We start from the raw sequence: 12013 nt of genomic DNA, 5'->3' as shown, positions 1-12013 counted from the left end.
CATATGAAGGAACAGTTAGCTGACTTTTCAGCAATAAAACTGGATGCCAAAGAGTAGAGCAATATCTTAAGCATTCTTAGAAAAATTATGTTCTACTCAACAAAATAGCAATTGTCAATACAATAAAATAGTCAAAGTAAATTTCAGACACAAGGAGAATCCAGGTCACCTCTCACACATCATTTCTTGGAACATTTTTGGAGAATGATCTCCAGCAAAATAACAAAGGAGGAAAGGGGAAGGTGTATTATAGATCAGCTAACAAGAGCTCTGACCTGAGCAACCAGAAAGGCCATACTAGGGCTACAGCATGGCAGACTGGGGATGGTCAGGCCAAGCAAGAGAACAGAGAGTCCTTGGAGAACATTCTGGAGAAAAACTTAGAGTGGATGATAAGCTGACAATTTTATTCATATGAAAAACTATTGATAAGCCTCTGCTACATCTAATAAATCGTGTGGAAAAATTAAAGGTAGATACATAGAAAACTAAGCAAAGGTAGATGAGATAATCATTAATCCTAGGGGAAAAAAAGGTTTTACCAAGAAAGGAAACAATCTTTAGTACATTGCTTGGCATTGTAGTGACCAATACTTACAAAGTCATAGTAAGTACTGACCATTGATTTATCAGGAAATTGCCATTTAATCATGTAGAGAGGATTGGAAAGGGCAAGTGAGTGGTGTGTATTGCTCAGTCCTCATCCACATTAGTAGGAAGCCTGAAGCTACTGTCCAAAACTGAGAAATAAAGACTATTTAAAACTATGGCAATAAATACAAGAATAACAGCTTAGTTGAAAGTGCTTTGGGGGCTGGGTGCCCATAGCTCAGTGGTTAGGGTGCTGGCCACATGCTCCAGGGCTAGTGGGTTTGAACCCAGTCCAGGCCTGCTAAACAACAACAACAAAATAGCCCAGCATTGTAGTCCCAGCTACGTGGGAGGCTGAGGCAAGAGAATCACTTGAGTCCAAGAGTTTGAAGTTGCTGTGAGCTATGATGCTATGGTACTCTACCGAGGGTGACCAAGTGAAACTTTGTCTCAATAAAAAAAGGAAGAAAGAAAGAAAGTGCTCTGGGGAGTAAGACCAGGGATGTGGAAAGGGTGAGGTGTGAGTTGTTTTCACCCTAAGCCTTTATCAAAGCCTTCATCACTGATAAAAACAAAAAGTCCTGTTCTCTCGCTACTCCTAATTCATAAATTAGAACCTTTTTATTCTGAATGGCACTTGTGTAAAGTATCTGCCTCTTTTTATTTATTTATTTATTTATTTTTTTGAGACAGAGTCTCACTATGTCACCCTTAGTAGAGTGCTGTGGCGACCTCAAACTCTTGGGCTTAAGTGATTCTCTTGCCTCAGCCTCCCAAGTAACTGGGACTACAGGCACCGACCACACCTGCTAGTATCTGCCTCTTTGAATGTTAGGTAGTTTTTCATTCTTTTTTATCATCTGGTCATCTATAAACAGTACATATTTGGGGAGGGAGGCAATGAGATTGGGTCTGTTTGGAATGATTAATATCATGAAGCTGATTATTCATCAGTGGAACAAATAGATAAGATCACCATGTGTTCTGAGCCATGAAGTCAGAGACCATAGGAGTGATTATCATCTGTACTTCATATTCAGAATATTTTAAATTTAGAGCAACATTCTAATTAATGTCGTCATAGCATGTGTCTCTGCATTTATGATACAGTAATAGAGGAATGACGTGTTTTATTTATTTATTTTTATTTATGTATTTTTTTAAGACAGAGTCTCACTTGGTCACCCTCCGTAGAATGCCATGGCATCTTAGCTCACAACAACCTCAAACTCTTGGATTCAAGCAATCTTCTTGCCTTAGCTTCCCAAGTAGCTGGGATTACAGGTGCCCTGCTATTTTTTAGAGATGCAGTCTCACACTTGCTCAGGCTGGTCTTGAACTCCTGAACTCAGGCAATCTACCTGCCTCGGCCTCCCAAGTGCTGGGATTATAGACGTAAACCACTGCGCCCAGCCAGGAATGATATGTTTTAAAATGAAAACCATGGATACTGCATCGTGAAAACTATGAAGAAGCCATGACTTCTCATCCTAGCTGTGTGCGCAGGGTCTGGCACAGTGTACTTACCCCACAGGTCCTTAATGAGTAAACCAATCACTAGAAACAAGTGCCAGTGACCACCTAGAAAGAAGGTTCAGGTAGACCTATGTCTTAGACCATCAGCAACACCCTCTCTCTACTCCCTACCCATCCAAGTAATTACGCTAGTTAAAACAAAATCTCTTGAAAATTTATATTCAATTGATGGCCAAAACATTGCCCTTATAATTAAGTTCATCTAGCTGATCATGCACACCTATTTCTTAACACTAGCATGGCAACCATTAACAATCTACTAATACTCAAGAGAGCATGCATGGTTGGCCTCCAGGCCCACAGTCCCTATGGGGTATAGTAGAGACCTGAATGTCTGCTGCTTGCTTGTTCTATGTATAGTAGGTTCTAGGCAGTCCCTTGGGCAACTGGGGAACTGGCAAGGTTACACACACCTTGCCACATGCAAGCACTCCTGTTCCATCAGGTAAGGAAATAAGTGTTGTTCATGATTTTTAAATTAGCACCCATCACTTTGTAGACTATACCATTAAACACATGTAGGTATCCTAGACCACACAGTAACAAAATCTGAAGATTATTTGATCTACTGTTTATTTCATTAATTTGTGTGTTTTGTTTGTTGTCAGAATGTTATGGAACAGTTCAATCCTGGGCTACGAAATTTAATAAACCTAGGAAAAAATTATGAAAAAGCTGTTAATGGTAAGTCTTTCTGCTTTTTCTAAGTTGATAAATATTAAGTACACACAAAAGCTATTCAGTGAATATTTTAATTTTTAAATGCTTAGTATTAATTTTTTAAAAATCTTTAAATGGTAGAAGTTATTTACAGTTAACATGCAAAACTTTGCAGTTACAGAATACAATATTAGTGTATTTGGAATGAATCAGTTGAATGATGGGCTACTATAAACAATGTATTTTTTAAGTATGAAACTATCTTTTTTGACATGGTTCAATCTTTTATACCATTGCCTTAAACATGTTTTCTATTTTTTTTTTTTTTTTTGTAGAGACAGAGTCCCACTATACCGCCCTCGGGTAGAGTGCCGTGGCGTCACACGGCTCACAGCAACCTCTAACTCTTGGGCTTACGCGATTCTCTTGCCTCAGCCTCCCAAATGTTTTCTATTTTTTAAAACAAATTCTTTGAAAACTAATAACAAATTTAAAATGTGTCCTTAAAATATTTATATGTTAACATCCTGCAGCACAGGAATTATTCTCCTTTGATTTATATAGAAGAATTTCTTGCCTTTAGATGTTATCACTTGTTAAAAATCTTTTTGGGGTTGAGGTATGACTTTTGATCGTAACATAAGAAATATTTTTAGCCTGAATGGGAAAACATCTAAATTAAAGATTGGACTTAGATTGTCATTTCAAAATAAGTGCTTCATTTAAAATGAATCTGAGTATTCGTATTTGCCTCTCTTTGTCAACCAGAATTGTTCCTAGTTTGAAGAAGTTTCCCTGGAGGAAGCTACACGTGTGTTTCCCTACTAAAGGGTGAATGTTATAATGCATCAATGATCAACTTAAAAACTTAAAATGCTGGGCGGTGCCTGTGGTTCAAGGGGTAGGGTGCTGGTCCCATGTGCCGGAGGTGGTGGGTTCGAACCCAGCCCTGGCCAAAAACCAAAAAAAACTTAAAATGCTAATAATCACCAAATTCTAACATGGTCAGGACAATTCTCCCTGTAAAGCAAATGTCACCTCTAAAATATTCAGACCCCAGTTTCACTAAAAGACTGCTAACTGACAGAAGTATATAAATTAGGTTCCCGCAGTTTTACATTTGAAGAAGGCTTTGGATCAAGTTTCATGTCATTTTCTTATCTCTTTATATCACTTCACCACCTTTCCCTCCTGCTGCTTGCTTATTCCATGTATAGTAGGTTCTAGGCAGTCCCTTGGGCAACTGGGGAGCTGGCAAGGTTACACACACCTTGCCACATGCTTTGGAACCAAACCTGTGGCCTCACTCACAGCATGAGCATACCCTGAGAAAGGGGATGCTACCCAGACTGTGGACTTTGGGTAACAAGGAGCGCTGCTGTTGTGGTCGTTGGGAAAATAAATTGCTCATTTACTTTCTTCTGCAACTCTGCACTTTCTTGCCTGATGCTTTCTGCATTTTCAGTGTCAGGAAGCACAGAGATCTGGGATTTCCTTCTTTCCCCTACAGCTACAGTATCAGTAACATCTGTGCCCCCCTCATCCAGAAAGCCAGAGCCTTACACTGTTGACTGCCTCAATGATTGCTTAGTCACAAGGCTACAAAGTCATTGCTTTAGTCCTCCTTGTGAAGGAAATTGCTGTGACCTGCAGTGTTTTTCTTTTCTTTCTAGCATGAGCTGCCTCTCTGAGGCAGAGTTTTATAAGGTGAGTCAGTGAGCTGCTCACAGCTCTGCCTCCTACTAACAAGGCTTCTCCCTAAAGGGCTCTTATCACTTTAGCACCTCCAGGGGAGTCTTTTGTACTTCATAAAAGTATTCCCAGAATTTCTGCAGGCCATCTGGTTGTACTTTGCTGAAGCCATTGAGAAATTTGAAAAATTCAGATAAATTTGTATTCTTTGGTAGGAATTTGGAGGAGAGATGAGGCTGCCAGATATTCAGTCAGCAGTTAGATTAGAATGCAAGACAGTATTGTGAATGGCTGAGGTTAAGGTATAGACCAATGTCACAGGAATTTGAGCAGTGAGGATCAGTGTGTACTGAACAGGCAGGAGGCCTACAGGATCTGGGCCCTCTGACAGATGATGCTTCTGTAGACAGTCCCTGCTTCAGACAGAAAAAATAGTAACCAAGCCATGTCCTGGGGTTCACACTGGCCCAAGTAAAATGCTAGTGGGGAACAGGTAGGGTGGAGTCAGATAGTATGTGCACTGGGAATGCAGCATCAGCCATCTCTCAATGCACAGCAAACATGGTGGCTTAAGACAACATGGCTTATTCTTTCTCCTGTAAAAACAGGCAGTTCTCTAGACCCCTGGGGCTCACTCCTGCAGCTGCAATCAACTTGAGGCCTGGACTGGGCTAGGGGCACAGTGCACTCTCTCTCCATGGGTCTTTTCCTTTCGAGGAGGCCGGACTGGCTCCTCACACAATATCAGTCAGTCCCAAGAGTATAAAGCCCGATGCCTAGCACATATCAAACCCCTGTGGGAGTCACGCTTGCTGTTATTCCATTGGCCAAAGCAAGTCCCATGACCAAGCCACCCATCAGTGTAGTAGAGGACCTATAGATTGAGAATTCTGGGAGGAGTGATTCATGAAAGATTATTACTCATAAAAATTTACCTTGAGCTCTGAGCAGTAGGAGGCCCTTGAAGGCTTTTGAGTATAACAGTAACCTAATGAAACCATATCTTAAGGAAAAATTATTGTGTAGAACTATGTAGATTAATCTAAATTGATGAAGCAGTTGGCCAACCACTGACTTGAACTAATGTGCTTCATATCTTAAAGCAATTAGCAGTAGAAAATATCTTAATGTGTTCACAAAGAGAGGTAAAATTATGAAAATATTTTCATTTTCATTCTGGCTAAATTATATACTTTTAAAGCTAATTCAGCTTTTTATCACAATAGTAAAGATTTTATAAGACTGAAAGGGTTAGTTTTAAACATAATTCAGCGTCAGTTAATGAAAAATTTCAACTTAATGTGTGGATACAGATGAAAAACTTTGTTTAAATATTGTGTAATTCTGCATGCCATTCTCCCACTAATTTGCTTTTCAGCTTATCAGAACTTTACAACTTAAAATCTTAATACTAAGATATTACATATATTAACGTGACAGTTCTTTGGCTATACACGTTTTTAGATAGAGTCACTTTTTCTTCAGTTCTAAGACCAAAGAGTCAAAAAGCACCATAATTTAGAACTGGGGAAGTGAAGTGCCTTAGGTGGAATTGTGTACACTGCCGATGACTCACCATTGACCTTGGGCATGTCCCAGAATATCTCCAATCCCTTAGTGAACTAGCCCGATAACATTACCAACCCATATCTTAACATTGTGGGTAGATTAAGTAATGACTTGAAAAGTCCATATAAATGCTAATACCTATTGTTCTTTTTATAATTACGCTTTAAGGTTACTCCCAGCCTTATAAAATAATAGTGTGGTAGATCATTACATTCCCTAAACTTGTATACATATATACACATAGCAAAAGCCATCATTTTTGTAATTTTTTAATTTTACAATAAATACTACCATAGATAAATTTTCCAGAAAAATTCTATTCTTTTGGCTTCCAATACCTTTAGCTGGAACTATACGTGAAATAATTCTGTGTCCCCACCCCGCAATGCCGAAACTTTTTTTATGCTTGCCTTTTAAAATCCACCTTGTTAAACTATGGGTGCCAACCACATACACCAAGGCTGGCAGGTTCGAACCGAGCCTGGGCCAGGCATTGTGGCAGGCACCTGTAGTCCCAGCTACTTGGGAGGCTGAGGCAAGAGAATCACTTAAGCCTAAGAGTTTGAGGTTTCTGTGAGCTGTGACGCCACAGCACTCTACCAAGGGTGACAGAGTGAGACTCTGTCTCAAAAAACAAAACAACACAAAAAAAATCCACCTTGTTAGAACATTGGCCATTATACATCGGGGACACAGCAATGTATAAACCATTATGGCCTCCGGTTTTTCCCTCAGTGAAACAAAGTGACTGGACAAGGGGATTCCTGAAAGCTCGTTTAAAAAGCTCTAAAATCCTCTGGTCTCCTAACTGCCAGGAGGAACTATTCTATGTATGAAACCAATCTTTGAGTAAAATAAAATAAATTACTTTTTTTCCAAAACCACACTAAATAGGCTAGGTATTTTGAAAAGCTCATTTATGGTATACCTGCAAACCTCTCAAACCCAGCTTTCAAAGAGAAAAAAGCAATTGGCATTAACAGCTACCATTTTTCATCCACTACTCACATTTCAGGCATTTCATGGATGAGCAGCCTTTGTTCAGAAAGAATAAGTAATTTGCCCAAGGAAGGCATGTAGTTATAATTTAGTGTTCAGAATCCGTTTGAAGGGAAAAAAATTTAACATAATTAGAACCCAGCTTATATAGCAATAAAAATTTTCATGTCTTTGCAAAAAGGCAAAAAAGAAAAGTGGAGAATTCAGACAGAATTCTGATCTACTACACTATTATTTTATAGTGCAGCATTCAATATAGTTTTCAGACAATTATATTGGTTTTTGGAATGATAATATATTTCATAGATTTCTTCCTCTGGCAACAAATATGTTGGTTGTGATTCAGAATGTCTTTTTTAATAGAAAAGGTAACTATGCCATTGAAGGACCAGGTTCCTAGGCCACCTCACACAAGTCCTCCTAACTAATAACTAGCAGACTTGTAGTGCTGTAGAATAACTCATTTGGAGAAGATTTTTTGCTGGAGAAGATGTGTTCCCATTCCTCAATGTCTAGAACACGTCATTCAAAAACTGGCCTGAGGCAATGATCCCAAGGATGGGTTCTCCCCACAGCTTCCTCCTTTTCTTGTCTAAGTAATGATTTTTTGTTTCATCTTTTGTATCTAGCTATGGTCCTGGCAGGAAAAGCCTACTACGATGGAGTGGCCAAGATTGGTGAGATCGCTACTGGGTCCCCCGTGTCAACTGAGCTTGGTGAGCTTATAGTTTCAAATATATAAACCCAACCTATCATCCCTTGTGAACCCTGATAAGAACACCTGAGGTGCACTGATCCAAAATAGAAAGGGAGCTAGATGATGGTTTGTGGAAATTGAGGCAGGCTAGGCTTGATGCCTGAGGGCCAAGTGGAGGGACTGCAGCTGGGCCATTTCTGCACTAGCTTCCCTGCTCCTTAGGAACTGCAGCCTCTGCCTGAAGGCCATAGGAGAGAAGTTTGACCTACATTCCCTCCCAGTGGGGGAGCTGGGCCTCCAGACTGTAGCAGAAGTGTTTCCTATGACTCACCTAGTAGAAAACTCAACTCCTTTACATCGTGCTGTTGGCTCTCACAGCTTCCACGGTTGCCTTCAGTTGTGATTTTTCCGGTTTTGCTGGTATGAATCAATCTCCTGTGCAGGCACAGAGGGCAGCCACACCCTGGGCAGTGCCTGCTATAGTGGGGGACCCAGGTTTTTATTTACAGAACCTCTTTACTGTTACTACCCCCTGAGGAGGAAAGGTTGGTTTTTAAATAGTCTCATACACCACCCTTATTTTTAAAAGTTGTTGAATGTGTGTTATTGTACAAAGGGTAAAATTTCTGGCTTAAAAACATTTATCATTAATTTGAAATTGTTCAGAAAACCCAAGGAAAAGAGCAATAAACTTTGTGTGTGTTTAGAGAAAAGTGCATCTGTCTGCAGTTAAAAAGTGGGAAGGGGAAAAAAGAAGGAGCTGGTATCCTAGAAGGAGGGTGCAGACAGTTCACACTGTTTCCCATTAGGTTGCCTGGAGGGTTTTCAGGTTGTTGGAAACTCTTAACTGACCCAGAGTAAAACTGGGTTCTCATTCATGTTCTCTGATGACTTTGTAGGAAAAATTTATAAAGCTGCAGACACAAGGTAGACTACACACCAGTCGTTATGCCCTATGGTGGATAAGGCCAACATGCCCATATTTAAGAGATTTAGTTATATGCAGAAGTTTTTAAAAACCCTGACTTGTGCCCTGGTTGGTGCCATAACTTGTGCATGTTTTAGCAAGGACCAAACTGTCAATTTAATAAAATATAGACTGCCGTGTATAGACAAAAGCAGATAGCAAACCTCAGGTAGGATATTTGAGGGAGTAGTTGAGATGATTATAGGGTTCCAAAAATAGGACTAAATTAAAAAGAAACATCTTATTTGTGTTATGCATCAGGAAAAAAAAGTGTCTGACCTTCATGTTAAAACATATGGTGCTCTGATTCACCGGCATGCAGTTTGCCTTTTTAATGTTTTGTAGGTCCTGCCACTGTTTAAATAAGACTTCTGTTCCACACCTTACTTTATTCAGCTGTGAGTTCAGTAATGTTGAATCAACTATTTCCACAGCAACAATGTTGTTATAAACACCAGCTTAGAACTTCAGTTTCAATGAGGAAACTATGTTGTGATGGTAAAGTTTTTCTCATGTGAATATGTATTTTATTCATAGGGAACAGGAAATAACTTTTGCTTCAAGTTTTGTTTCATTTTATCCTTTCACTCATATTCAATATCTCATATAGCTACCAATTTTCTATTTACAGCAATTGCATGATAAAATACTATCTCAGGAACAGTTGCTTTTGGAAGCCTAAAATTAACTTCTTTGACTTGTTTAGTTTTTATTTTGTTGTTCTTTTTTTTTTTTGCAGTTTTTGGCTGGGGCTGGATTTGAACCCGCCACCTCCAGCATATGGTGCTGGCGCCCTACTCCTTTGAGCCACAGGCGCCGCCCAGTTGTTCTTATTTTTTAAATTCCCAAAATGGAAGAGTCGTGGACAATTCTTATAGGGAATTTCATAGAAAAGAGAAAGACCAAAGGTAGATTATATTTTTCTCATTTTCCAAGATTTTATTGTCTACTTACTGGCTTTTGCTATTGGTATTCTTACCTTCATTTGAAACTTACAAATCTCAAGGCCAAGCATGGTGGTGGCTCATGCCTATAATCCTAGCACTCTGGGAGTCTGAGGTGGGCAGATCACCTGAGCTCATGAGTTTGAGATCAGCCTGAGCAAGAGTGAGACTCTACCTCTAAAATTAGCTGGGCATTGTGGTGGGCACCTATAGTCCCTAATAGAGGCTGATGAAAGAGGACCACTTGGGCACAAAAGTTTGAGGTTGATGAGCTATGATGCCATAGCACTCTACTGAGGGTGACCAAGTGAGACTCTGTCACAAAAAAAAGAGAAAAAAGAAACTTATAAATTTCATGTGAGGAAACTTGAAGAGGGATTATTATGTGTGTGAAGATCATGAATCACTTCTGGATTGACCTCTATTGATATGACAGTAACACCATTTCTAGATTCTAGCTGTATATATTTCCATTTAGACATCAGCTCTCTCATTCCTTTTCTGACATTAGCTCACTCATTGCTATGTGAATAATTTAGGATGCTTTTGCCCAAGTTAACAAAATACCCAACTAATGGTGATTTAAGCATTAAGTATGTTTATTATGCTACTTAAGGCCAGGCAAAGCAGGTCCCAGTTAGTTAAGTATCACCAACAACCCAGGTTCCTTCTCCCTCATCCTTATGCTTGTTTCCTCATGGTGCCATGATGGCTGCCATGCTAGTTCAACCATCACATCCTCTCTCTTACCATTGTCTCCAAAGGCAGGAGGGGAATTTCTTCTCAGGTGTGTCCATTTGCCAAAGAGACAACCTTTGTCCAGAAGCCACAGCCCACAGCCCCTCAAGTCCCATGGCTCAATTTTTTTTTTATTTGAGACAGAGTCTCACTTTGTCACCCTCAATATAGTGCCCTGGCGTCATACCTCTCAGCAACCTCTAACTACTGGGCTCAAGTGATTTTCTTGCCTCAGCCTCCCAAGTATCTGGGACCACAGACGCCTGTCACAATACCTGGCTATTTTTCAAGATAGGGGCTCACTCTAGCTCAGGCTGGTCTCAAACTCATGAGCTCAGGCGATCTGCCCACGTTGGCCTCCCAAAGTACTGGAATTACAGACATGAGCCACCGGACCCAGCCTCCATGGCCCACTTTAGATCACATTCTTATGACCCAGCTGCCGGAAAGGCTTTCCCACCATGGTATCCAGGGAATACAAAGGAGGAGAGTACAATTCTGATATTAAAGGTCTGTTTTCAACAACCTTCAATGAAAGGGAACGACTTAAAGAAATTTTCTCACATTAGCTGTACCCTGGATGTACATGATAATTCTGTGTTTTGGACACGTCACTGATTGAAATAATGTTTTTCTCCACATGAGAAACGTGTGTGTGTAACTATTGTTTTTCCTGAGTCCTTTTTCACTTTGTCCTCAGGAGACCACAGATATCCTTCCCAATCTGTTCCTATTTGGGAAGCAGGAGTTAAAGCACTGAGGAAGAAGTGAGGGCATTGGAGGAATTGGTTTTTCCCTCTGCCCTTTTGTTTTCATTTTTTAATTTTTAAGCCTTTAGGTATCTTACAACCATTAAATGATGTATTTCCCCTGCCTCTGCTTCTCTCCTCTCTTTCCTCCCCCTTCTTCCTTGGGTGGTCTGTTGTTGCTCACAATCCCCCTCTGTTGAAGGAACAGAGGAAATGAAAATAATCACCCTCATTCAACCACTTGATATATTTCTTTCCAGTCTTTTCTTGCAGTGTGTATATTCTTATGCAATGTGCCTACAGTTGCCTACTACTTTTTACCTGTAAGTGGTTTAAGATGCCCGTGTTTACATAGTAGCAGTAACAGCAAACATAAGAGCTGTGTGCCAGGTATGTGTTCTGCTGAGTTCTCACAGAGCCCTGGGAGTCAGGTGTAGGACCCTATACTGTCTCTTACAATAATCCCAGCTCGGTGAAATGACTTGCAATTAGTCAGTGGTCTGACTATGGAATTTGCACTCTTCACCTCTGTACTGTGCTGCTCTTCACTGAGGTGAAGAGAACCAGAAAAAGCCAGCCAAGAAGGGGTCACTTAAGGAGAATGTGAGACCCTCACAATGGTGATCTTTTCAAGAGGGGAATGAAAAGTTTTGTTAGCATCAGTGCGCCTGGCAGGTGAGGGATTAGCAGTCACCAGTTCCCTGGGAAGTAGAGGCTTCCCTAGGATGCTGACCATAAACACCAGGTGTTGCAGGTGAAGGATGATAGCTGTTACAGAGAAGTAGTAACACATGAGAGTTTTCTTAGAAGTTTGCTTAACTTTTGTGTTGCTGTGCTTCCATGCAAAAACTCGGGTCTCTAAGCATCCAGG

The 12013-nt window shown here is 40.3% G+C and overlaps 1 protein-coding gene across 2 annotated transcripts in view; it reads left to right on the top strand.

Moving 5' to 3' along the window:
- Window positions 1-12013, top strand: part of BAIAP2L1 (BAR/IMD domain containing adaptor protein 2 like 1) — a 102751-nt gene that overhangs the window by 23862 nt on the left and 66876 nt on the right. For both annotated transcript variants that reach the window (XM_053556694.1, XM_053556693.1), the window contains exons 2-3: window positions 2736-2811; window positions 7677-7763. In XM_053556694.1, coding sequence (XP_053412669.1) covers window positions 2736-2811; window positions 7677-7763 — 163 coding nt within the window. The remainder of the gene's footprint in view (window positions 1-2735; window positions 2812-7676; window positions 7764-12013) is intronic.

Source organism: Nycticebus coucang, chromosome 12 (assembly GCF_027406575.1).
Source record: "Nycticebus coucang isolate mNycCou1 chromosome 12, mNycCou1.pri, whole genome shotgun sequence".
NCBI classification, from domain to species: Eukaryota; Metazoa; Chordata; class Mammalia; order Primates; family Lorisidae; genus Nycticebus; species Nycticebus coucang.
This window is presented reverse-complemented; position numbering and strand designations above follow the sequence as displayed.